The sequence below is a fragment of the Simochromis diagramma genome, unplaced genomic scaffold (genome assembly GCF_900408965.1).
Source record: "Simochromis diagramma unplaced genomic scaffold, fSimDia1.1 OVJJ01000026.1, whole genome shotgun sequence".
Lineage (NCBI taxonomy): Eukaryota > Metazoa > Chordata > Actinopteri > Cichliformes > Cichlidae > Simochromis > Simochromis diagramma.
In genome coordinates this window covers 7,114,680-7,142,398 of record NW_024386985.1, presented here as the reverse complement: position 1 = coordinate 7,142,398, position 27,719 = coordinate 7,114,680, and the positions used below count along the sequence as shown (strand labels likewise).

The 27,719-nt window shown below is 47.2% G+C and overlaps 1 protein-coding gene across 8 annotated transcripts in view; it reads right to left on the bottom strand.

The window, feature by feature from the left end:
* nfia (nuclear factor I/A) overlaps positions 1–27,719 on the bottom strand; it is a 148,710-nt gene that overhangs the window by 87,302 nt on the left and 33,689 nt on the right. For 6 of the 8 annotated variants that reach the window (XM_040040515.1, XM_040040516.1, XM_040040517.1 and 3 more), the window contains exon 2: positions 15,514–16,042. In XM_040040515.1, coding sequence (XP_039896449.1) covers positions 15,514–16,042 — 529 coding nt within the window. Of the gene's footprint in view, positions 1–15,513; positions 16,043–22,121; positions 22,655–27,719 lie in introns of those variants that run through there. The other 2 variants (XM_040040519.1, XM_040040523.1) reach the window with 2 other exon arrangements.

Here is a 27,719-nt window from a genome sequence, read left to right as displayed (position 1 = left end):
TTTTCCGTTACAGGTTTTCGTTTTGTTTCTTAAACCTGCCTCAGTCGTGCTTTTGAAGCTGCAACAGTAAGTTAAAATCAAAATCTAAAATCAAATATTCCGTGTGAGCACTACGAGCTGACGGGCTCTACTGAAGGAAAAAAAACCTGACAATCAAACAGCAGCTCTGCAAACGCACTCAAATATCCTGCAAGTCACGCAGACCCTGGCGGACCCACACGGACCCTCGTGGGTCATCACCATGAGAAGAACAGGTCACCTTCAGCACACCTGTGAGAGCGTGTCTGAATCAGACCGTTTCTTGCTCTATGTCTGTATGTTTTGACAGGTTTCACTCTGATTTGGTCAGACCAAAGTGACCAACACAGACCGCCTCTCCCTCATCACGCCTGAGCTTGCCGTGACAGGGGCGCGGCCTGAAATGACCCGTTATACATTCAGGTGTAAGGACTTGTTGAGGCTGAACCTCGGGTGGAACACACCCACCATCACCCACGGAGACGGGCAGGAAGTAGACGAGTGGGGTCCTGCAGCAGAGCACAGGGTGGGGTTTGTTTTTTTGTTTTTTTAGAAAGAGCATGTCGTCCATTTTAGAGGACACAGCCTCGCCAAGTGTCCGATTTAGAATTAAAGCATTTGACAGTATTAGCTTATCCCCCCCTCCGCACCCTTGAAAGTCTGCGGTGACCCAGGGATGTGTAAAACGGGGTGGCCAAATGAATTGCTCGGGCACTCGAGCTCTTCGAGCCATTACGGCGAAGAGCTGCCCTACCTGTGTCGAGTCAGCAGTCCCGCTCAGTCTATCCGTCTAATGGACAGCGCAGGAATTTAATTAGCAGGAAGCCGCAGAGCGGGCTGGGAGGGGGGGGGCAGCAGCACAGGGAGAGTGTGTGTGACAGTGTGTGTGTCAGAGAGTGTGTGTGAGAGAAAGTGTGTGTGTGTGTGAGGCCATTGAGCGGTCGACCCCTGCTGTCATCCTCTGGAAACCCTGTCCATCAGCAGGACGTTCTATGCTTGTTTGTCCTACGGAGGGTGGGGGGGGGTCAGCTTCAGTTTATCTCAGGTGATCTCACTTCCTGTCAAGACTCAGGCTCACTACCTCCAAATGCCGTCTCGAACCACATATTAAAAATGATATCTATATATCAATCCGCTCACCCATCCATCCACCCTGTGCTGGTGTCTGGTCAGGTTATGTTTTGCACCTCCTCCTGGGGCAGCAGATTAAGTAAAGCTAGTCTGGATCCATCTCGCGGGGCCCTCATCAGTTCCCAGGAGAAGCCTTTAATTGAAGGAAACCTCTAACCCACCCGAGCCCCACGCCCCGTCTCTGAAGATGTTTTCGTTCCTGCACCGCAGCTCTGAAATTCTCTGGACATGCATGCAACCGCTGTGATGTTGTTTTGAGCCAATCGGTGAAGAGCACAGCCTCCTGCATGCTCCGTCCACGCAGCTCTGTCACCTTCGCCTCAGCAGTGAAGCAGACTGCTTCCTGTGCTAGGAAAAAAAAATATTCCAGTCTGCGGACACCGTCCAAAACTCATGAGTGAAACCTGAGCCCAAAGGAGACTCGTCTCAGCTTCCTCAATTCTCAACCTCGTTCCTTCCCTCAGCACCAGGAGGAGGTCGGGGGGATGGTGGGGTCAGAGGACACCTGAGACTGGTGTAGTTAATCATACCTCGTACCCACCTCGTTGCGCAAACCGGCGTAAAACGGTGCTCATACGAGTGTCCTCATTAGGAGAAGGGCCTGTGTTTGTGTGTAATTAGGAGACAATTTGTTTCTGGTCATTTTAAAGAGCAATGACGGTTTATTTTCCGTCCAGGTTTAGGTTAGTCTGAAAATGTGTTTTGATCAAAAATTTCCGAGCCAAATTAAGTGAAAGTACGCAGACACATAAGAAGAGAAACTTTAAACTGCATGTCTGGATAATTTCCCTTTAAAACTGTGAGTCAGGTTGGTGAGGATTATTATTTATCTGGAGCACTAAATCTGAGGGAAACCTGGAAATGTGCCTAACCTGTTTAAAATAGGAGACACCTGGCAGGTGCCCTATAGCACACCTGTGGCAGGCAAAGCTTCATCAGGTGAGCGTTGTTTAATACAGAACGCAGATTGAAACCACAGCAAACTGAAGTCACACTTCCTGTTCCGCAGCCCCCAAAGACATAAAAAAAGAGGTGAACTTGTGGCTCTACGCCTCCTCCCTGCTCCTTATCTGTCTGCATTCAGAGCTGCGCCTCCTCGCTCAGCGGCCGCTTTGTAATTGGATTGTGCCAAAATTCAGAGATGAGAAGCAAGAACGGCGAACGGGTGAAGAGAAAGCGATGAGGGCGGCGGAGAGTTTCAAAGTGTGGGAGAACCCCGGGTGAGGGAGGGGTGGGTTTCACCAATTAGCTCGGTCACCAGGCCCCACGTTCCCAGACACTCTCACCACCTAATCAAGTGGAGCTTTTGTCTCGTCTCTGAAAACTGTTTTCTGCTCTGAGTGCGAGAATAAAACGGAGGCCCCGCCGAGGCCGTCCGAGCGTGGATGGGTGGTGGTGGGGGGGTGTCACAGAATGACGCTAACGAGCCGACGACCTGGGCGATCGCACGCACACGCACACACACACACACACACACACACACACACACAAAAGGAGGTGGTATCCATTACTGAGGAGCAGGACACAACATCTACATTACACTGGCTGTATTGTAACACAACATCAGAAAACATGAACAGCCTGAATGATCACAGGCTCAAATTATTCATTAACCCCTTCCCGGTGAGTAAACGTGAGCTGCCGCTGCTGTGAGGAGGCAGCCGAGCGAGGCGCGCTCACATCCCCCGGCGTTTCACATGACGGGGTTCGGGGTTAGAGCTGCTCTCACACGGACCCCTTTACAAGGTCATACCGACTGTCTCAGAATAACAAGAAACGTCCACGAGGCAGTGCTCAGCGTGCAGCTCAAACACACCCTCCGTTAGTGTGGTGACCCGGGCGTGCACAGAGGTCGACAGGGGGTTCGGGGTCTGTACCTGTGCCCTCCTCCCTACGGACTCAGGCTTGATCTGCACATTCACACTTTACTAGATCACACCCACAATGGACAACTGTACCCTCAAACACACAATAATAACATGGACTGAACCACCACTCACAACCACTAGCACTTTATATAGCCTCTGTAGAAACTACCTACACCCTCACTTATCTTAACTGCACTACTGTATAGCTCTGTGTAAATAATCATTCTGTACATTCGATAATCTTTAATCCTACAACTGTTTACAACTTGCATAGTTCCCATTTCTGTATAGCTGTATATCTCAGATTCTGTAAAGTTATTTATTTCATATTCTGTATAGTTTTTCATATTTATATCCTGTTCATAGCCTGTACATAGCTTGTACTCACTACAGCCTGTACATACTTATAGTTATAGAATATTCACAACATACTTCATACCGTGTACATTATAACATACCATAATAGACCCATTTCTGTAATATACTCACATATCTATATTATTGCTAATATATATTGTAATATATCTATATCACTAAAGCACTTCTGGATGGATGCAAACTGCATTTCGTTGCCCTGTACCTGTGCATGTGCAATGACAATAAAGTTGAATTCTATTCTATTCTATTCTGAGATCACAGATCCACCTACACGCAGCAAACTTCACCCTCACTTCACATGTTATAAGATTGGGGTCACACACTGAAATCTGTGAAGCCGCCTTTATTCACCCCCAACAACCGTCCACACCGCCCCAGTAGCTCAGAGCGGCTCACAGCGACTGACGGCACAAATAGTTCAATAATTCAGTTATCGGCTCCCCAACCTCCACTAATCCTTCACATGTCAATAATTAAAAATGAACGCGCACACACACACAGACACACACTCTCTCGAAGAGCAGAGGAACAAAAGGAAAAGCTTCCACAGAAGCAGCTCTTTGTGTGTTTCACTCATGGACTCGGGCCAAAGAGCTCGACCTGCAGTCTGACAGAGGCTCACTCTATCGCTCTCGCTCTCTAACACGTGACCAACCCAACGAAGACTCCTCGGCCAGCAGCTCCCCTTCCTCTCACTGCTGCACCTTTTCTCACTCTCATTTTGGAAGTAAGATTTCTTCTTTCTCGTGTGTGTGTGTGTGTGTGTGTGTGTGTGTGTGGGCGTGGGGGGGCTCACCTCTCTCTCTCAATTTTTCAACAAAAACAAAACAAAACAAAAAAACCCTGAAAGGTCTGCACAGCTCTCACGTTTAGGCGTCTGGGCCTCACGCAGAGCCGCTAAATATTCACGGAATCGTTCATCCTCAGATTCTCATCAGAGAGAAACAGCGAGCCCCGTTTTAAAAGCATGACGGCTAATCCCACTGAAATCTGCCAAAAACCCACAGTCTCAAAATCACTGTTATTACAAGGGACGTCCCCACCCAGTTATTACTAACGTTTATTAATAATGATATTTATATTATATTGACATATTAATAATGATATCTAACATTTCTGACAGCTATCAGCAAAACATTCAGACTGAAATGAGCTTTCAGTTCAATTCAAGCTTATTTATATATTGTTCCAAATCACAACAGCGATCGCCTCGATGTTTATCTCGTAGAGACCCGACAATCAGATGAGCTGCTGAGAGTGAGCACAGACAAAGGTATATCGCATTTTTAAAAAGTTAGAAAAATATTATTATTTTATATTATTCATAATTAAATGTTTTTTTTGATGTAACACAGATTTTTTCCCAAAAACCTAAATTATTCATTAATATATTTCTCTAATAACTCATAAATAAAACAGGAAGGTTTTAAAAAAATCTAAAACCTTATAAAACATTAGTAAATGATTTTACCTTTTTAAAATTATCAGTAAAATATTAATTACAAAATACATACTTGTTCGTATTTGTATAAAAGTAGACCACAAATATTAATTTACAATCAAAAATTATCATCTGAGAAAAGTGTGAATTAATTTGAAAACATCTCCTTATTCCAATAAAATTAATCACTGCAACAATAATAAATAAATTCTTCTAATGATCAGTTTATGAAAACATACATTTGTAATATATTTTATAATATTTTAAAAACTGTTAACTAATTGTAATTATTACTGCAACGTGTGATTTAAATCGAAAACATTAATTCTACAAAAAAAATTAATTTTAACAGGATGTGTGTCAAAAAAAAAATGTTTTGAAACTGATTTTATGTAAAAAAAAAAAAAAAAAAATTCCCAAATATTGGACGTCTGTGTTTCTCTTGTTTCTTGCTGACAGTAAAACTAAAACGTAGAAAGAAGAAGAAGACGTGGTGTCGCTCTGACCCTCTTCTTCTTCTTCTCCTCCTTCCTGTATTTTTCAGCAGCCATACGGCGCTCTGGAGTTTCTCTCCTTCCACCATCTGTGGAGAGTTTCCCTGCAGACGCTCACAGCTGTCCTGGTTCACGTCGACGCTGGCTTCACACACAATGGGATTGTGTGTGTGTGTGTGTGTGTGTGTGGGAGGGTTTGTGGGGGTTTTTTTGGCATGAAACTCTCCCTCAGCCTTTCACGATGGGAGGACACACACACTCACTCACACACAGACACACATTCACTCACACACATGCGCGCAGAAACTTTGTTCACAGATTTAGTAGATTCAGGATCATGTTCAGGGGTCAAAGGTGAAGCTGGGCTGGGTTTTGGGGCTGCCATGATCTCACATGTCGTCTGTTTTTACTTCCTGTCTGTGCAGGAAACACAGAAATATCAATGAAGATCAAAGCTGGCCCGGTTTTAAACACGGGATGATCCGTGCACACACACACTCACCGTGGTTTTTTTTTTGTTGCATGATTCACGGTTCACAATCAGCCCTCCTCCTCCTCTGAAACAAGCCGTTTCAGCTCCTTTGATATCCGATGGCTGGATTGTTATTTGCAGAATGATTGTGAAAATATTTAAAAATAGTATCTGTAAAATATTCATTTGTTGTAGAAAATGTAAACTGGTGATGTATCTAATTCTGATTTTAAGTCTGAGCCAACAGCTACCTAAACTGTGTAAAATATATTTAAAATGATCTGAAATTATATTCTTGTAACAGTAATTAAATCCACAAAATTAAAAATTGTAAAGATTTTTTTAAAAATTATTATAATAATTATATTTATATTTTCATTCTTAAAACCCCAATGAAACAATAGAAATACTAAAATATGCTTGAAAAGAAAACGAGCAGAAAAGCTGCAAATTAAACATCACCAAAAATAATTTGGTGTTTTTCTTTTTCTCCTGTTATCTCTGCTCCGAAGCAAGACACCAGTACAGTACACCTGCCTACATTCCCCATCTTGCACCTGGAATGCTGGCATTGGCTGAGAACCTTTGACCTCGGGTAAGCCTGACTTTTCCCGCTGCCGTGTTTGTCGTCGTTTCTCTGGCAGGAAGTTGATTTTCTTCTTGCAGAAATTTCCCAGCTTGAATTTTTTCCTGTGAAGCTTTGAACAAAAACGCTGCACAGCAGCCAGACTCCATGTTGGCACGGAGTCTGGACCGCCGAGGGAGGGGGGCCTTTGCCAAGGGGTCCCTGTTGCTATGGACTCCCACCCCCCTCTCCCTGCAGCCCGTCAGCCCCTCCACGGGTGGAGGAGTGAGGTGGGGGGGTGTTAGTAAAAGACACAAATCACGGCCGGCAGAGCAGCCACATTCCTGCAGGATGACCTCCGCAGAAAGACAGCCGAGCTGACCTTTAGAGGACCGGGAGAGGAGGAGGAGGAGAGGAATGTTCCTGAGAGGAGAGAGGAAGAGCAGGAGGAGAAGAAAAGGAGAAACAATGGAGACAGACGCTCTGTGACAGAAGGATTTACAGAGAAGGGTCCTGCTTCTTTAACTTCTTCCTCTCCCTCCTTCTGTCTCTGACCTCCTCTACCTCCATTTGCTCTTTCCTGCTCCTCCCCTCGTCTCCTCTTTTTATGCATATCGCATGTCCATCTCCTGTACATAAGTCAAGAACGGAACCAGTGACATCACACTGGTTTATGGACAGTGTACTGTAGGGCCTTTGCCTGAAAATATAAGTCTCCCTGAGGTGAGTGTTGTTGTGATTTATCGCCATAAAAATAAAGCTGAACTGAATGTCTTTATTTTGATCCTCCTGTCAGCTGATTGGGCGGTACCTGTGCTGAATTATTACTTCTATAGGTTTATCATTTCTAATCTGCTCTTTGTGCTTTTAATCTCTAATCTAACCTCACTGGTAACCAGCCTCATGGAGGAGGAAGAAGAGTTCAGGTCCTGCACATGCCAGTTCAGGTACCAGAAACGAACACAGCAGGAGGCGGAGAGCGGTGTGTGTGCGCGCGTGTGTGTGCGCGCGTGTGCGTGGCGCTGTGAGATCACAAACATGTTGCAAGCTGGAATATCAGTAGAGAGCGCAGCGTTGACACTACAATTTAAACCGGATTACCTGACTTTATAGAGGGATCAGCTGATGTCTGCTTCGCCGCATGGGGGAGGAGGGGGGAGGAGCAAACAGCTCACAGCCTAAAAACTGTTCACGTTTCCACGCCACGAAACATCTAGGCACTGTTTTATACCAAACTTTAGATCTACTGATTGTCCTCATCCTCATCATCATCATCATCATCATTGTGTATACATGATACTGTACAAAACACCAAAACACCAGATGAATGAAAAAACTGTTTTTTTAAAAAGATCAGTCCAGATGATCACTGATTTTATTCACTGGGGTCAGTATCCTGTGCAAGGAAGCCAGAGCATGATCTGCTCGTCCTCCAGCCACCGCATGTCAGACACGACTGTAAACACAAAAGCTTCATACTAAACAAATAAAAGAGCTGCTGTTAAAATCCACTGATTTTTAATATTTAACTCAAACCAAGTTTATTAATCACTGAAATAAGAACAATGAAATGTCTTGATGCATCCTCAATCATCCAGGTAAGTAAATGCCAAAAGGTTGAAAACCCATAGTGATCCTGTGTGTGTCAGGAACAGTTGAGATGCATTTTTTCTAAACACTGCACCTCCCTGGCTTTTAAATCCCAAAACACGCTGCACCAAAAATTGGTCCACCCCAAGGATCGGGTCCCCCGACACAAACAGAGTAATATAGTGTACGCTGTTAAGTGCCAGGAGGATTGCCATGATTTATACATCGGGGAAAACCAAACAACCTCTGGCGAAGTGGATGACACAGCGCAGAAGAGCCACCTCGTCAAGCCAGGACTCCACAGTCTATTTACACCTACAGGCCAGTGGACACTCTTTCATTGATGAGGATGTACACATCCTGGACAGGGAGGAACGCGGGTTTGAGCGCGAAGTCAAGGAGGCCATTTATGTGAAAAGGGAAAGACCATCTCTGAATCGAGGAGGGGGCCTAAGGGTACATCTTTCGCCATCTTACAATGCAGCCGTACCCTCTCTGTGAATGGCACTCATGGTCATTGATCAGTGGTCTTTGATCAATGATCATGACAATTTGCATATTTATGATCTGTCCTCACAACCCATTGTTCATTCAGTGGGTTGGTTTCAGTTATGTGCTGTTTATAAGGTTGAGGAAACCTGCAGTCAGCTAAGACTGAAGAAGGCACTTGGACGAGTGACGAAATGTTTCTCCCTTTCAAAAGGCTATGACCAGATGAACAGAATCAACCTTTTGGGACGAACAATAAAAATAATCTTGATTGTGGTTGTTCCAGTAATCACTCAGGATTCAAGTAAATATGCTCTGAGCACACTCAGTAGGGGCGATTTCTCATATTTCCATATTCAAGGCAGTAAACATGAAGTCGTCTCCTTTTGCAGATTAAACTACGACACAAGACGAAGGCTCCCTGGGTCCACGCGGTGATGCCGTTTTTAAAGCTTCTCGTAACTTTCTGTATGTAACTTTCAGGAAACAGTTTGTTCTTCTTCCCAGAGTGTTTTTATGAATGAGCCCCGCTCGCTGTGTGTGTGTGTGTGTGTGTGTGTGTGTGTGTGTGTGTGTGTGTGTGTGTGTGTGTGTGTGTGACGCAGCAGTCACAGATGTGGATGCTGGGTGAGGGTTCGAAGTGTGTGTTGCTTGGTTGGCGGTGGGTCGGGGGTGTTTCCTGTGGTCATGATGTGTACTTCAGGAACCACATCAGACCGTGTGGTTTTATGGCGCGCTAGCCTTAAATGGCTCCATATGAAGAGCGCAGAGCAGCCGCAGGAAGAGAAGGAGGAGAAGAAGAGGAAACATAAAGTATATGTAAGAGGAGACAAGGGAACACACACAGAAAGTCTCCAGATTCAGTTTTCCTCAGCGCAAAGTAAACACGCGCACACACACACACACACACACACACACACACACACACACACACACAGGTCGTTAACTTGTTGTTATTGTGTTTAATTTCACCCTAAATGGAGACAGAAATGTGCTGAGAGAGCCATGCCCTCGCATTAAAGGTTATTCTGCTTTATTTCAGTAGCTATGTGTCTGCAGTCAGACGGACTCTGAACACGTCCACCCCACTTCAGACAAAACGCTCCGATTCTGACTCGAAGGAAGCAAAGCAGACACACATTAGCCACCTGGAATGGACGGAATCACAGGCGTATTCATCTGCCAGTCCTCCACGTGTAAGGTGGATTTACTGGAAGCAGGATGACGCTCGGAAGAACGAGGCAGAGAGCTGTCAAGAGGGAAATGCCACCACACAGAGCGAGCAACGGACGCCTGCTTTAATACGGCGTCCACAGCACCACCTACGGAGAAAGAGGACAGTGATGACGTCAGCTTCAAGTCTCCAGTCTTCTCCTGATCTGTGTCTCGCTGAAGCATCATCCTTCAAGGCTGAAACACGAAGGGATCAGGACAAAGAGTCCGATTTCAATGTCTTTACAAAAATCAGAAACCGTTCAGATCAAACACGCTCTTGAGGTTTGATGGCGTCTGTAAGTTTGGACTTTAAATAAAGTTCTGGGGGTTCTGAACAACTCCTGTGTGTGTGTGTGTGTGTGTGTGTGTGTGTGTGTGTGTGTGTGTGTGTGTGTGTGTGTGTGTGTGGTTAAACTAAGATGGCATCCGGTGTGTGGCGTAGACTGGGGCTGCTCAGACCTGTGGTAACGAGTTCAGAGACGAAGCTCCAAATCTCTTTAAGAGCTCAGGAGGACGGAGGAAGTGGGTCACACATCTTCACACACACACACACAACCTCTTTCTGTTTACTTATTCTGAGCCCTGCGGGGCCGTTTAAGGTGACGGCGAGCGGAATATCTGACCCTCCTCATTTTGTACTACCCGGCGGCTCGTTATCTTGCCAACACACAAAAATCCTCCTAAGAAGCACGAGGTGACCAATCACCGAAGAGACAAGAATAAAGTCTGCACTCGGCACAAACTGACCGAAAACATCAGAAAAAACCCAGCATCAGCTGATCATGTTCTTAAAACAGGTGTGACACATGCTCAGTTATTGCATCCAATATGGCCGTCAGTGCCGGGTGGGCAGAGCTGTGGGGTTAATGATTATTGCATGAACAGACGTGTTTGTGATGCAGTGGAGGTTAGGGCGATAAAGCCAATAAAATCCTGTCAGGTTTCAGGTGGATGACCCTGCCCAGGTCTGATGCTGACTCTGGAGCATTGTGCTGCAGATGAAGGGCGGCGCCGTCTGAGGCGCTGGCAGCGGTTTGCCGCAGAGCCTCGAGCATTACTGTGACAGTCCTTCTATCAGACTTTTATGATTCCATCTCTCTAATTGTGTTTAATCGCCTTTACTGCTCACATAAATATTATCCATCTGTAATAACTGTTAACGCCGTTATTCCCGCCTGCGACAGCTCTAAATCTCACAAACAGCTGCTCTCGACCTTTTTTCACCTTCTGTCCCGCACGCCGCCCCCCTCCAAACCACCCCCTAGCTCCATGTGCGCTCAACTGGCTGCTAATGAGGCGCTGACATGTTTATCCTGGAGGTCAAACGGCCCAATGATGGAGGTCACGACCCCGACGTGCTGACCTCTGACCTGCCAGCACGTGTCGATCCTTCCTGTGTTTGTAACACCCGCTGCTGCCACCGCTGCCAGCAAGCTCACACATCAGAGAGGTGGGGGGAGGGGTCTATGTGACCTCTGACCTCCCAAAAGTTGCATAAGTTTGCGTGTGTCTGTTCTGTGTGTACACAGCGAGCCGAAGATCGTTAATTTGAAAAGCTCCACTTGTTGAGGAGCTTCCTGGGCTCATCTTTAATGGTTCGGTTATAGTTGAGACTTTTTAAAAGGTCTCTGCTGTAACTGCCCAGGGATGCTTCGGCATGTAGCCAGGAATCAAACCGCCAACCTTTTCGTGAGCAGACGACCTGCTGTAGCTCCACCGTCTCATTTTCCCGATGTGTTCCAGGCTTGAACATCTGGGACGTTTAATAACAATCCAGCTCCTGCAGTGCGGCTTTAGCAGTCTGCTGATATTGAGTCCAGTGGGTCGCCTGTACTGTGAGGACCAGACTGCTAATAAAATCAATACAACCAAATAATCACTCAATTAGAATTTATTAGTAAAATAAACTGATCAGAATGATGTCTTTCACTGACTGTCCCTGCTGTGATGGGAGCTCAGTGTGAGAGTCTTTCCTCCTTTCCCTGCTCCGAGTGCGCCTCCTCGCACACCGAGTGGAGCAGAAAGAATCCAAATACGAATCCATCGTGTTACCGTAGTGATGCACACGAGCGTCCCAGACCGTGCTGCACCGAGCGCAGGTGTCAGCGACATTTTACAGTCGAGTAGACGACAGTTACACCACAAACAGGCGTGAAACCTGTCCACACTGCTGACTACTTCCTGTTAGCTGTGCTTGCTCTAATTAGGGTGGCATGAGTGGACACAGGCAGCGAGCGAGTGGCTTTCAGAGTCCGGACTGGACCAAAACCTGGAGACCTGTGTGAGTCTAAGGCTGCAGTTTAAAGTGGATATAAGCAAAGGTTGTCATGTGATAACTGACTGCAGCCAACCAATCGCTTGCACCTCCAGGCTGCTAACACAGGAGACACTGAGCGGACGTGCGCAGAGGAGGCCTCCTGCCAGCAGCAGGTGGAGGTGAAGGTGGAGTTCAACTGGACGTTCAACTCTCGTCTCTTTGAAGTCTCTGCTGCGCCGCACTCTGAGGATTAAGGAAGAAATGGTTTGGCGCACGCTGCTGTTTCTACGGGCAACAATGTTGGCCCCCACCCCAAGTCAGCGTGACGGGGATGAATTTAATTACCCACTCGGGCTGCCCCGACAGACCCCACCTCCGGCCCCACGAGCCACGAGGTCAGCCCGCCTTCATACAGCTTTTAATCGATGCCGTCGCTCCAAAAAAGCTTGGTCGTCTTAAACAAGAGGCCGGGCGAATTCAAGGATTCAAAGCCCTCACAGCTCTGCGTGGTGAAAGTTTTTCAAAATAAAAGCTAAATTTAGATGATTTTGAAGAGCTGCCACTGTTCTCGCCGCAAATGATCCCCCTCTGTGTTTGTGACGGTGGCGAGCGGCTGCTCCGCTCAAACAAAAACCTCACTGATGGTTTCATGCTCGCTGCCAAGAATCAGAGCCTTTCCCCTCAAAATAAAACCGCGACCGCAGCCGCCTCCAGACTCAAGGAGGCTCAGTGTGAAGCTGCACAGCTGATCAGCGAGCGCACAGTGGAAACATACACAGGCGAGGCGATGTGGACGGAGGTGTGGAGAATGGGCGCTCTCTCTGGGCTCACAGAGGCTTCAGTCTGAGAGAGGAAATGATTGTAATTAAGCTTCAGGGATGGAGATCTTTCAGAGCACTCGGCTCGGGCCGTTTGTGCACGATGACGGATCACAGCTGAGAGCTTACCGCCACAAAAACACGAGACTGAGGCAAAACCTGCAAAAACAACTGTTTCTACTGATGTCTGCCTCAAAAAATCCACTTCAAGTCCCGAAAACAAAAGAAAGAAGGGAGGAAAGAATTCATCCAGTCACAACTTTAACCAGGAAATCAGAGTCAAGGAAATCAAGATTTTAAAGCTGACTTTTTCTCCTTTTCTCCTAAATGCACCTGCAGTTCAAACTGTGTTTCAGCCACCGAACGTAAAAACTGAACTCTGAAATTCACCAGAATTTAACCTGACCTGAGAAATGTTTGGCTGGAAACGGCTGTTTTCACTCAGGCTCTGAGGCCTCTGGAAATCAATCCGCTGCTGGAGGAATCTGAAAGTGGGCCTGGCGGATAAATCTGAACTCAGGAGCTCCAACAAACTTAGAACAAGCTCGGTGCCAAATATTCAAACCGGCTGCCAAACATCTCCTCTGCGTGCCTCTGCCACCGCTCGCTGCTGCTCTCTAGAATATTCCAGCCAGCCAAATTATTTTCCCGTAGAATCAGTCGGAAATCGGGAACGTGCTGAGCAATCGCTCCGGAGATAATTGTGTTTTTTCTGTGCCAGCTTCACCCCAAAAGCACGCCGAGCTGCTCTGCTCACGCCGGCGTCTCCGAGTTTCCTTTCACTTGTGCTTTGGTGACGAAAAGACGAGTGTCTGCAGGAGATAACACGCTGATCTGCTTTAAAACTGAGAGCAGGGTGTGCTTTCATCCCCAGACAAACAGAGCAAATTCTATCAGCTCACAACTAAACAATCTCATATTTAAACCTCTCAGGAATGCAAACAGAGCAGATGTCATCCCGCAAACTGTGCACAAAGCACAAAATGTAATATCTGTGCATTCAAGGCTGGAAAACTCTGATATTTGTTAGGTCGTGTCACCAAGTGGAAGGGAAATGGACTCCCAACGTGTGGTTAACGTTGTGAAAGGGACTTACTTTAGCTTTAGTCCTAAACTAAGACGAGACTGAAATTTTAACAGCAGCACTCAGGAGACTAACCGTGGTCTCCTGAGTGAAAATCCTCAGATATAACACCACCAATCGGCTCTCTGGGTTTACATCATGCATCCATAAGCAGGAGTGTTGGGGGAAAAAAAAGTCGATACAGAACAGGACTATTAGGATATTATACAGGAACACCAAATATCATTTTTTTTAAATAAATTAAAATACTACCAACAAGAGGACTCATCTAATGTAAGTTTAGCCAAGCAAACGGAAATCAGCTAAAACAAAAAACAAAAACATGACATGCTCAGCTCGACAAAGCTTACAGCTCAGTCACACGAGTAACGATGGGACGGAGACAGATCTGTGGTATCAGGTAATCAGTGTTTTCTGAGACACACACTGCATGTAGTTGCCAACTTGACTCCATTAACTGGCTGACTGACTGCAGACTGACTGCAGACTGTTTGCAGACTGATTTTCTTGTGGCAACATTTGCAGCCGGTTTTAGTGACACTGTTTGTTTGCTTGACAAGCTTTTTGCAGCAAACTGATGTGAGACATGATTGTCTTCATATATCATTATCTATCATAAGAGACTGACAAAGTTTAACTTTGAGGACATTTGAAAAAAGGTGATAAATAAAAAGTAAATGTAATACTGTAATACTCTGTGTATTACAACATGTTAAAAGTAGTACTAATATCACAGTAATATCTAGTGTCATGAGTGAAATATTGTGATAATATCATTCTGTGGGGTGATTCTACCTTTAGCCATAAAGTAAAAGCTCACCTACGATTGTCGCTAATCAGCTGCAGCCTGCCTGCAAGTCGCTTAGAAACCCACCTACACCTTAAGTCCTGCTTCATATTGCACCTGAATTACTGGGTTTTCATGTGATGTTGGGATAATCGGAAACATAAATTTCCAACTGGGGAAATCCACATAAATCTGCTCAAAATGAAACAACAACTTAGAATAAAAGTGTTACTGCTGCAGAGAGATCCCAGAGCAGATACCACCCAATCGCCGCAAGGCGTGCCCTCTGAAACGTGTGCTGGGCCTGCACAGCTGGGGCACATTTAGCTGTGAGACTAGGCCGTTTCATCAAAGAACAGCTTCCAGAGATGCATTTATTAATCAGCTAAAGGCTTCCTTCAACAAACAAAGTTCATCTTTGAAAGCTGTGAGAGTCAGACCAAAGCAGCGATCAGGTGGGCTAAGCCAAAAATAGCACAGCATTAACGCTCCGAGTGCAGACAGGAAATCCGCCGTCCCATGTGGATCCATGTGAAGGGACTCGAAGACAAGCTAGCTACCTGCAAAGTCTGTCATCTCTCCAAGTTTTTCCCACAATAAAACCATGTAAATTTCATTTCACAGAGATCATTTCTGACTTCCACTAAAGGAAGACCACTGCTAGGTGTCGGCAGCTAAATGCAGTTTAACTTACATGACAGACACGTTCTTTCTTCATTAACCAAACTGATGCTGCCACAGAAATACCAAACATGTCCACAGCAAACTCAGAGAAACCAGCATCCAGCACCTGAAGTGATCTGATGATCCACCAGCAGGACCGCCATTTTCTCGCAGCATCTCTCTCTCACAAACACACACACACACACACACACACACATCAGCAGCAGGAGAGGCGGGGCTTACCTGCATGTACGAAGTAGGCCAGGTAGAGATCCAGCTCCTTGACTGAAACTCCAATGTGATGCGGCTGCACGCACAGGCTGGGGTTCGAACACTGAGGAGACTTTACCAGCCTCTCCCCGTCAGTACTTTCGAGGGGAATCCCTTTGAATAAAATCACCATGACCAGGTCCAGCCGCCACACTTTGTCCGCCTGGCGCAGGCAGTCGATCCTCCTCATCTTGCCCTTCTGGTCGGGGTTGGACAGCACGCAGCACGGCGCCTTCTTCCCCGTCACCGTCAGCACAAAGTCCTCCCTGAACTCGGGCCGGATGTCCTTGCGCAACTTGGCCAGGAGGCGAGACGCCCACTTCTGTTTGACTTCGGGCTTCTCACTGAGCAGCTCGTCCTTCACGGCGCGCTCCTCCTCCTTGGACATGCGCTTCTCGTGCTTCTTGAAGTACTTCCTCTTACGGGCCTGAAGGTTGAACCATGTGTATGCGAAGGCCCGGACGTGGGGCAGCAGTGCTTCAATAAAAGGATGGAATTCATCCTGCGGGCCAGAGATGGGAGACGCGGTGAGCGGCAGGTGACATGTCACGTGGCCACATACAGCATTTAAACATTATAAGAAACATGACGACTGAAGCACCGGCTAATGAGCATGTTACAGATGCAGCTTTAAGTGAAGCTTTTCGTGTTGTGTTTGGGTGACTGTTAAAACTCAGACCTCCAAAAACAAAGCGTCTGTCTCAGCTTCATAATACCGCGAAAAATAATAAGAAACATGCAGGTGTCTGCTGGTTAAAGCAGGAAACAGCCTTTTGCACTGACATCGACCCATCCATCCTCCCCGACCTCCACCCTGAGCCTCCCCTGTCTGCCTGTCGACTCCTTGCTTTTGCTGTCATCACAAATACTGCAGTAGAGAGCTTCACATAAACGTACTCGCGTCGACCAGAGAGGTTAACAACGGGTTCCCTTCAGCTGGTGTGAATTTAGAGAAATGATTTTATAAAGCAGGACTGGAAATCAATTTAACAAAATTCTCTCAATGTCTCTTTGTGCATCGTTCTAGGACATTTTTCACAAAATTTGGCTTTAACGACCTGCAGTCAAAAAGTCTGCAGGGAGGAATGTAGTGAGGCTGAGGAGCTGTTAAAAACCTCTTAATTATGCGTTTTAAAAATATAACTTTTCAGACGTGAATGTTTGTATTTGGAACATAATCAAGTATCTGCTCCACAGAAAAAAATAATAGAATATTTCTCCAAATTTTAATTTGCAAATCGGGAATGATGGACGGGAATAAGAAAAGAAACAAGAAAACAAGGAAATACTGTAAGAAGTAAAAGTGGAAGGAAAATAAGGAGGAAAATATGGAGGAGGGAATAAAAATTTGAAAGGAAAATCAGAAGAAAAGTAGAAAATTTAAAAGCAGAGTTCAGACTGCAGCTTTAAATTCAAACCTGTCCTCGACTCTGTGACATGAAAAAAAAAAAAAAACACACCACCGAGCAAGCGGCGGGAAGCCCAGCGCAGGGCAGCGTTCCTGCACGCGCTCCGAGCGCACCGCGAGGGGGATTACAGCTGCATTAAAGGTGCATTATGTGGCTTTTGGCTGGTGAGCATAGTGCAGTTAACAAGGTGGGAATATGGTTAGACAGCACGTCGTGGATTAGACCCAATATGGGGCGGGTTACACCTGCTCTGTGCCGGCTTTCTGCGGGCCGACTAAGGAGCTGCAAACCACAGCGCGCAAACACGAGAGGAGGAGGAGGAGGCTCAGCTTGGCCGCCTCAGGTTTCAGGGAGCAAAGCTGCACGAAGCACACGGAGCCCACACCTCCTCCTTCCGTCTGCCAACACAATAAAGATGAGAAAGCCTCCAAAACTCAGAGACCTCTGACGCACAGCGGGCCCAGCTAGGGCTAACCCAGGCTGCAGATGTGGCCACATGTGGTCCGCACTTTGATCTCGGTGAGGTGAGCTGCTCCAGCTCTTGATTTTTAACAGTTGAATTTTATGAAAGATCATTTTTAGACGCAGCTTTCTCAGATCTGTTCGTTTTGTGGTTTCAAATTTTACCTGCTGTAAAATCTCAGAGCTTCAGTAACGACAGTATCCTGCCTCACAGTCACAAATAGGCCAACATTTTCTCACTCAACCTCCTCAAACACAAGCAACATCCACCAGGCCAGCAGCAGCCAGTTCAGGGCTGTGATTGGTTCATGAATCCTAGCAAAAACAACTTATCCTTCCGGACTAAAACACATTCGAGTAAAAAGTGCAAATGTGCCGTGAACGGGGTGAGTGCGTGGCTTCGTCCTCAGACGAGCAGTGGATTCAAACCCAGCGTCTTTGTACTAACGGCGATAATGAGCCCAGGAATAAACAGACGCCGTTTTTAGATTTAAGAAAATCACCGTCAGGTAAAAGTAATCCGAGTACAGGACGTGTGGCTGCTTGACATGTGGCGATGAAACGACTACGGTCACATACTGAACCAAAAAACAAAAACACATGCACCAAACTTTCAGCTTTTAACAAGCACATTTCACCCTCGATGGCCGGGAACCAATCAGGAGTCAACAGGAAGTTAAGGCCGTGACATTTAGATATTATCCCAGAAAACAGGTTTTACTGCAGTTTCTAATTTATTCGTTTTTTACTGTTTTTTATTAGCATCGAGCTGATTTAAGAGCAGCGTGTGATTAAACTCCACAGGCTGAAAGACTTACTTTATTTACAACACATCAGCTGATTTTTATTATTGTCTGTTATTTACAGTATAAAGGTGTGTGCGGGGCTGGTCAGAGGCAGGGTGGCAGGTTCAGATGTGAGCTGATTAAACAGGTGAAATCAAAGTGTCCAAGAGCACGGATGAAAAACTAACTACTGCTGTGCTGCTTCTCGGCGTTTGGACTCTCGTCTGTGGTGCCGCTCAGAGAAAACCTGTGATTTCACTTTGTTTCCCTCTAAACACAGACGGCTATGAAGGAAAACAGCAGCAACAGCATGGAACGAGGAAAATATCATCCCGGGGAAGCAGACGGACAGAAAACGTCTTCATGGAACATTTTTGATTCGGACCAAACCCCTCGGAGGCCCAGAGCACCTCCTCCTCCTCCTCCTCAGCCACGTACTGAAAAAGAAAAAAGCTCTATTCATAGATCAAAGAGGCTCGCACAGATCTCGATACGTGTGAATGCCTCCGACCGGGTGGCATGTGGATGCCGGCTCACAGCTGTGCGCGAGCCCCACAAACCCGCTTTCTTTCTTCAGAGGCGAGCTGCTTCACAGGAGCTCGAGCTGCGGAGTCCCTGAAAAGCTGCAGTGCATTATTATCATCATTGTCCTGAACCGAGTCTGATCCAAGAGTCCACCTGTAGCAGCTCTTTGACTCTCTCCTGCCTCAGTGACAAGCTCCTGTAGCACTGCATGTTTACAAGCAGCCGTCACAGCTGATTTCAGAGCGCACACACATGTCCGAGTGAACCAGGATGTCCTGGGGTCTGACCCGATTCTCCTCGAGACCCAGAGACTGTGTGTTTCAGCGCAGCATGCAGGAAACTGTTAATTACATTCATTTTAAAACTGAAAGTTTCCAATATATCTGCACTCGTTCAGAGCCGAGTGCTTAGAAAGGAAAAAGTGGGAAGAGTGGAATTGTGACACCCCCCCCTCCGCGCATCATCTCAGTTTAAACCACAATAAATACAACGACTCTTTTATCCTACAGGAAACCGTCACACTGAACCAACGTTGGCTTCTTGTCTGCAGCTCGAAACTCATTGGTTCCCTCTGCAAACACAAACACGTTTTGTGGGATTTTTTCCAATAAGCAGGATGGAAATCTGGATTTTTGGGCCCTAGTTTCAGTGGGGGATTAATATGTTTGTAGGATCGGTGCACACTGGGTGCTCAACATTAACACTCAAACTGTTTGGTTTCTTAAAAGAAGAGTTGGGGTTGGGCTGCAGGTTCGGGGTTAAATGTATAGAAACCAAAGTTTTCCAGCTGGGAGTCAGAGCTGTGTTAAACCTGGAGCTCGGAGCGCTGCCTCCAAAGAGGAAACTGTATCTCCAGGCTGTGCATCAGAGCACCAGCTGCACGCCTTTTTTTCATACAACACTGCTCGCCCTCCCTTGTCAGAGGCTGAATACAGCACATTGTTTCTGGTTGGAGACGATCCAGGCGAGCGGCTTCGTCTCCAAAGCGCCTCCAGCAGCTCCGCGGCCGACCTGCAGCCGCTCTCCGAGCCCGGCTTTCACCGCAGGACGGCCTTTTGTCTGCGAGCGTCCTCGGGCGCTTATTAGGACGCAGAGCGGCTGCTGGACGGGCGATGTGTTCTCTCTCTCTCTCTCTCACACACACACACACACACACACACACACACACACACACACACACACACACACACACATTCCACAGTGGATCTGCAGCTCGCTGGCTCTGGATGTTCGCCGGAGCCACATACCAACATTCCTCACAGCCCAGTGCAACGTTTCAGCTTCCTGAGCCGCTCACACCGGCTCCACCGCCGCTTCCTCCACTGCCTCTTCACACTCCGCCCGCTGCAAACAAAATCCCACTTAACAAGTCACTCACTCTCAGATTGAGCCTGAAAACAGGCCGGCATAATCCCTCCTGTTCTCAGGAATGTTTGCAGTCCTCAGACTGAATAATCCTGCGGCACTCCTCGCAGAACTCCTCCCGCTGTGTTTCTGGGGTTTTTAGAGGTTTACTTCAGTCTCTCTGCTGCAAATATTTTAAGCCACAAAACAAAGAAAATTCAGACGTTCAGCGTGTCGGGAAAATCACCGGCAGGCTGAAGCCAGGCATCGGCGCTCCCCACAGCCTCATGTCCATGTTTGGATGGATTTGAATAAGTGAAACTAGTGCTGAGAGTTAAATCTCTGCACTTTGTTAGTGAGCGTGTTATAAATCAGACTCATTAAAAATCAAACGACACGCTGATCGATTTGTTTGAGCTGCAGGGAATTTTTCAGCTTCCTTGAAACATGAAATTCCCGGGTTGGAGGTAATCTGGGTGCCGTTCCCGCCTCCTGAAGCTTTCTCCTTGTAATTTGACTTTTTTGGTTTGAGTTGATTTGTGCTGAAGCGGCCAGCTGTGCTGCAGCTCAGCGCTGAATGAAAGGCCGCCCAGCCGAAGTGGGCTTCTTTCTTCGTCTCTCTCTTGGCCTTTTTTCCCTGCAAGGGGAGAGCAAGCACGGGCCGAGGCTCGCGTCCCCCCCTGCACCTCGGTGACAGATGTAATGGGCACCGAGTAACAACAACCCTCTGAATCATAGTCATTTAGAGGCGCAAAAACCCTAATCCCCCCCACTGCCACACTGAGGGAATTATCGGCCTGACGTCTGAGGCCCGGCGGAGCTGCCGACGCTCCGCTGCGAGCGCCCGGGGACCGACAGGAAGGTTCTCACCAATCAGAGGGTTCAATCCCCCTCATACCAACTCAAAGACAGCACGTTGCTATTAAACCAGCCACACACATACACTCATACACATACACATTCCTGCTTTATGTTTTGGGGATCTGAAGGTGTTGGATCCTCTTGACGCAGGTTTGGGAAAGTCCAGCTGATTGGATCCTTTAACTCTGACTTTACTGATAAACACACAAAAATATTTAGATTTTTATATTTTAAAAACGATCAAAAAATCTGCTGCTTTTTTGTTTTTATTCTTTTTAAATAATCGACGTGGAACTACGCACAGATCTGAGCTGTTTTTCTTTAAAAGAAGTTTAAACGTTCGTCCGATCCACCGCGGGGAAATATACAAATTTAATCACACCGTAAATGACCAAAACATTTCGTGTGAAGCGCCCTCCCGTGGCCGGCAGGCAAAAACAAGCCATTTACATCACCTCCGAACAAATTTATCCCAAAGAATTATGAAATTTCAGATTCATACTGAACACAGACAAAACTTTAATAATAATTAATTTTCACATTTAAATTTTGATTTTCCCCTGTTTCTCTCTCTCTCCCTCTCACACACACAGACACACACAGTTGTCAGAATATTTCCCTGAAACAAAAATAAAAAGCTGAATACTGAGATGAATCACACACACGTTCACACTGAAACATTTTCCTCTGAGCAGGATTTGTAAAAACTGACAGTCTGCTGTTTATTGGTTTTACTGCCCGGTAATCAGATTACATGTAAAGCTGCTGCAGATTCACCCACAAATAAAACCAGAGTCCGAGAACGAAGGCGACAGGGCAAACACGAGCACGCCTCACGTTCATTCACAGCCACGATCAATAAATCCTCTGATGAAACTCATCATCTAGAACTAAACCTGCGTTTTCTCTGCGCCTCATACACCAGAGCTACTGTTTGGAGCCTGAAACACGTCCAGATAATTCTACTCTCACCTCTGACCCTGAACGCAACCCCGCAAGAGCGAGCGGCTGGCGGCATACAGCCCCGCAGAGCCCCGCAGAGCCCCGCGCAGATCGGCGGCGGGACTCAGCGCGCTCAGCCCGGGCACGGAGCCGCGGGCAGAGCCGCCGGAGCTCCAAGCGGCGTGTGCCGCGCGCACAGCCGCGCGCACGGCCACGGACAAAGTGCGTGAAAAGTGCAGAAAGTGTGACTGACCTGCGTGAGGCACAGCGGAGAGTACATGTCCGTCCTCCGTCCGCCGCCCGCGAGCTGCGCTGCGTTTATGAGAGCGGCTGCGCGTGCGCGGGGCTCTTACTGGAACTCCGGCCCCGCGTGTGTGCGTGCGTGCGTGCGCGAGGAGCAGCCGCCGAACTTTGACCCCGCCGTCTCCGCTCCGCAGCCCGACACCATCCCCGGTAACGGCGCCGAGAGCGCGCTCACAGCTCCGCGCGGCCGCGGCGCGAGGCGGCCCCCGGCAGCATGTCCGTCCGCCCTGCGGTGCGCTGTGGCCGGCTTGCGGCGCTGAGGCTGCTCGGTGCGGCGGGCACGCGGAGAGAGCGCGCCCGCTCCGGCCTGAGCTCCGGGACCTCCGAACTGCGGCGTCCGCGCGCTCACACCCGCTCCTCGAGCCTCCGCTGCGTGCGTGCGTGCGCGCGCGGCTGAGCTGCTGGATGCTCCTCGCGTGAACCCGACCACGGACTCACTGATCGGTATCACCGGGACGGGCTGAAAACTTGGAGGCTCACGTGACCGGCGAAAACAGCGCGGGCGGGGGGGGCGGGGGCAGTTTGGGTCGGAACTCCGAGCTGCAGCTGCGCAGTTCTGCTCCCTGATTCTGCCCCGGGGTCTGCCCGCACAGGGGGCAGGGGCACGGCACTCAGGGGCCCCCGGGCAAAACACACACAACACACACGAATAATGAACACAAAGACACAAAAGTACACAGAAATACACACGAAGACACACAAAGAAATACACAGAAATAATAAAAATAAACACAAATAATACACAAATGCACAAATAAATACGAACACACACAAATAATAAACACAAAGACACAAGCACACAGAAATAATACAAATAAACACAAATGCACATAAATGAATACAAATACACACAACTAAATACAAATAATATGCAAACACACAAATAAATAGAAATGATACAAACACACAAATACACACAAACAGTATGGACAATTACACAGAAATAATACAAATAAACACAAATAAATACAAATAAATACAAATAAAAACAATAAAAATAAAAACAAACCGCTGAAATTTTTTCTTCTCCTCCAGACAGCAGGAGCCTCCAAAGCCCTCCTCAAATTATTATTATTATTACTATTATTATGAGGAGAAATGAGCTCAGCTCTACTTTACATAACACACACACACGCACACTCTTATATAATGTGTGTGTGATCAGATATGTTGCCAATCAGCTGTTCTTTATGTAAAGCTCTGTGACCTCCGACCTGTTTCCTGAGTTGAGCTGTTGACCTTCATCTTTTTTTTTATTCCGTGTTTGACTTGTTTTTAGATATTTTTGTGTTTTGCTCCCACAGATGTCCAGTTATTGTTTCCCGCAGTAGAAATGAGGAAAACAGACAAATGGACGAGTATGGACCAGCCCTCTTCACCACAGGTGTCTCATTGTTCACATGTGTGCATCTTCATTTTCAGCATCACGCTGCTCTGAGATCCTTCACACACCCGGCACCACCACCACTTCCACCATCCTCTGCTTCACACTGACTCTGGATCAGCCGCCATCAGAAACAACTGATTCCTGAAAGCTCATCCGTTTGCAGCTCCGTGCCTGGAGTCAGCTGCGTCAGTGCGCTGCAGGCTCTACCTGTTCCACCTGAACAGGAAGAAGGATGATGACACACAGAACCGCTTTGAAAGGTTAAAGGTCAGATCCTGCCGTTTACTGTGAGGAGCGTCTGGGGTGATCTGATAAAATATCTGAAAAGCTAAAGCCTCACACCTGCAGGAAGTTCACAGGTCTGAAGGAAGGCGGCCGGAGTCACCCGAGGCACTCAGAGAGTCTGTAAACGGCTTTACGGGGATATTAGTCTGTGGAGATCCTGCAGGAGCATCTACAAGATTCAATAAAGCCTCCATAAAACTGCAGGCGCTCCGATGATCCCGACAGTACCATCAAACCGACGCTGAATCACCACGGAGACGCACAGACCCACCATAAACCCATACAGCAGTCCAATCAGCACCAGCCTCCACCTGTCCCCACACAGCCCCTCAGGTGACCAACCTGCAGGAACATCAGTGGGTGGAGCCACAACAGGACCTTCTGTTTCACCAGAGTTAAACACAACAACACAAGAACGAACCAATCAGATCACACCTCATAATCATCGTCATCGCCATCAACATCATCAGCAGCAGAAATTCACTCAGGTTATCTTCTTTGAACTCAGACTCAGGTTCTTTTATCATCCAATCGGAGGACGCTGCGTCACGACAAGTCTGTCTCAGATGAAACATCACAGCTGTAATCAATCAATAATCAATCATTCTGATCTGATCGTCAGAGTCCACGAAGGATAAAAGCAGATTTGGATTACTCAGATTACAGATTACACGCCGTACGCACCATTACAAAGGTGAGTCAGGTATGACCACAAAGACTATTATAAATCAATAATTAGGACAGAAAGGGGTTGATCTGGCTAACTGAGACACTTCAGCAGCTCCTTCGTCAGGCTGTTTTATTTGTTTGTTTGTTGTGAGGAACACTCGTGAAGTCAGGATCACTGTATATATGGAAGTGTTTTGTGATCCCAAGATGTTTCCAGCTCAGTGCTGGTGGCTGGTGAAGCAGGTGGGAGATGTGCTGACGTCACTTCCTTCTGCAGGCTCATGTAATCGATGGTCTCAGAGGATGTGGAGGAAGCCGTGACGTCTGCCTAGTGAAGCAGCTGCGTGCTCCCACGGGCTGGACCCGAGCGGCGAGTCGTCCGAGGTTAATGAACAGAAGCTTTTATGTTAATAGAAGGAGCGGCGCCGTGATTTAACAAGACAATCTGCACATTTACTTTGGCTCAAACACGTCTGAGGCTGCTCGTTATCGGGCGGCCAAACAGCGGCTCTGAATGAAGGTCGGCACACAGAGACGGTAATTAGATTAGAGCAATTAAACCAGCTTTTTGATATGACCAATAATCTTAATGTGGAATTCACAGCAGGACATCCTGCTCCCGTTTCATCGTTTCCAGCAGATGCGCCATGATCTGAGCTCCAGCTTCAGGTTTAACAAGCGTTCACGTTCCCTCGCTCCGAGCCTCACCTTATGTCAAAAAGAACTCATCCGTCAGGCCTCACATCCTGAACTACAGGCAGATGATCAGATGGACCAATCGCAGATGCTCAGAACTTTTATTTGTTCCTCAGGACATTATTCAAAGCCTGAGTTCGCCTCACGGTTCCTGCTCTCTCAGTCTGACTCATTAAGCATCCTGAGAAGCATCAGTCCTGTTCCACCAGCCAGCACCTCGGAGCCAGAGAATCACATGTAGAATCACTTCTGATAGCGACCACGAAGGCGACCGCAGCGAAGAGCAGATCCACTTTCACCGAAGGAGAGAAAAGCATCACCATGAACCAATCAAAGACTCAAATGTTCCACTTTCTCAGTCCTTTCCTGCACAGAGCACTGATTCTGCAGCACAAAGCTGCCACCATGGAGCGCACACAGCATTCATAAAGAGCACGTCACTCACCTGAAAACACCTGGGCAAATCAGGTATGCCATCACCTGAAGGGACAACAGGTGACTGAACTATGGGAGGAAGACGGTGCTTTCTGCCTTTCTAATTTTTCATAGCTTTTTAATTATTATTTAAAAGAGAGGACAAGTTTTTTTAAACCTTCCAAAAAGCAGCTCAGACAGCACAGGTGTAATCACCTGTCAGACAATCAGAAGCAGAAGAGGGCGGAGCTTTAAGTGACCACATGTGATGAAGTGATGATCGGATGTTTAAGGTGCAAGTGAACGCCTGCTGAGTGTCACAGGGCTCATATTTCTCTGCCTCATCAGGCAGCAGAGGCAGAAAAGCAGCCTGAGGCGCCATCTAGAGGAGACTCACTGACACTACAGCAGCCTGTAGCCTGTGTGTGTGTGTCTGTGTGTGTTTGTTTGTGTGTGTATGAATTCTTACTATCTTGGTGGGGACCAAAATCTGAAATTTGCTATACTGGTGGGGACCAACGGCCCTTGTGGAGACCAAAATCCAGGTCCCCACAGGGTTGAAGGTATTTTTCACACTCAAAATGTGGTTTTAGTGTCAGGGTTACAATTGGGTTATGGTTAGGTTTAGGGTAAAGGTTAGGGTTAGGCATTCATTTTTGATGGTTAGGGTAAGCGGCTAGGGAAAACATTATGTCAATGGGATGTCCCCACAAGGATAGCAAACCAGACATGTATGTGTGTGAGTGTGTGTGAGAGTGTGTGTGTTTTTGTGTGTGTGTGTATGTATGTGAATATCTGTGTGTGTGTGTGTTCATTTTACAGGATCTAAGGGAGAAACTTTGATCAATTCTCTGATTCAACAAAAGCTGAAAATGTGATTTTGATTCGTTCATTTTAGTAAATAAAAGGTAAAAACATTGGAGACAAAAACAAAAGAGTAAAACTTCAAAGCCTGAAATAAATTTCCACACCAGTAGTAAAAATATTCATTTGAAGTCTTTTGGGAGGGTGCATGAAGCAGTCTGTGTTTGCAATCTGACCCCACCTGCTTCTGCCAATCAGTGGTGATTTCCTGCAGTGACATTTTTTTGGACGCCACTGAGCTGCCATTTCAGTAAAAAGTTGTGGAACTACTTCTGTCCTAACAGAACAACAGAAGGAAGCGAGCTGGAACGTTCAGCCAGCGCCTTCCACGATTTCGGACGGCATTTTCAAGAAAACGTTTGAAATGATAGAAATGTCCCTCAGGGAACGTCCCTGGAAGGTTAAAGGTCAAACGACCACAGAACGATAGGCCTGCAGCGCTCGGAGAATTTGATGTCACGGGGATGTTTGTGACGACAGGACGCTCCCCTGAACGTCAGCGCAGAGTTGTGAAGTGCTGGGTGGTTGTCGTGGTAACAGATTATAACCCGTGTAACCAGGGCCGAGACTCCAATTACATTTCCACCCCTCAGAGAGCGGCCAATCAGCCGATCGGCTCCTTCATCTTTAACGGAGCGCTGTTTAAATAAAGATTCAGTTTTTTGTCTGTTTGTTCCTGCAGTGCAACACAAGACTGGAACGGGTCAGAAGATGATGGGGGGACGCCACCAACCAGCCAATCAGACGTGAGCAGAAATCCAAAAACTCGACATGGACGTCACCATGGAGGTCACCATGGAGACGGGCTGATGTCGGCGGCAGTTTGGGCTAAAAAATACAAAGTGTGTGTTTCTCTGTGTGTGTGAGTGAGTGTTTGTGTGCATGTGTGTGTGTCTGTGAGTGAGTATGTGTGCGTGTGTGTGCCTGTGTGTGTGATGGGGGGACGGGGGCTCCTCCACCTGCTCCCACTGAGCTGCTGCCAGGCTGGAGACCAGCCAACAGAACCAGGCCTGAAACCAAGCCGCAGCCAAGCTCGCACAACCAGAGAGAGAGGGAGGAAAACAAGGGAGGAGGGGGAGAAGGACAGAAGGGGAGAGGAAGCACGGAGCAATGGGGAGGAAGAATAAGGTCAGAAAAGCAAGAAGAGGAGGAGGAGGGATGCTTCTCATTTGTTTTCTTTGTGGATCTGAGACGTTGAAGCAGCTGATCATCGGCCATCATCTCTGCCGATCA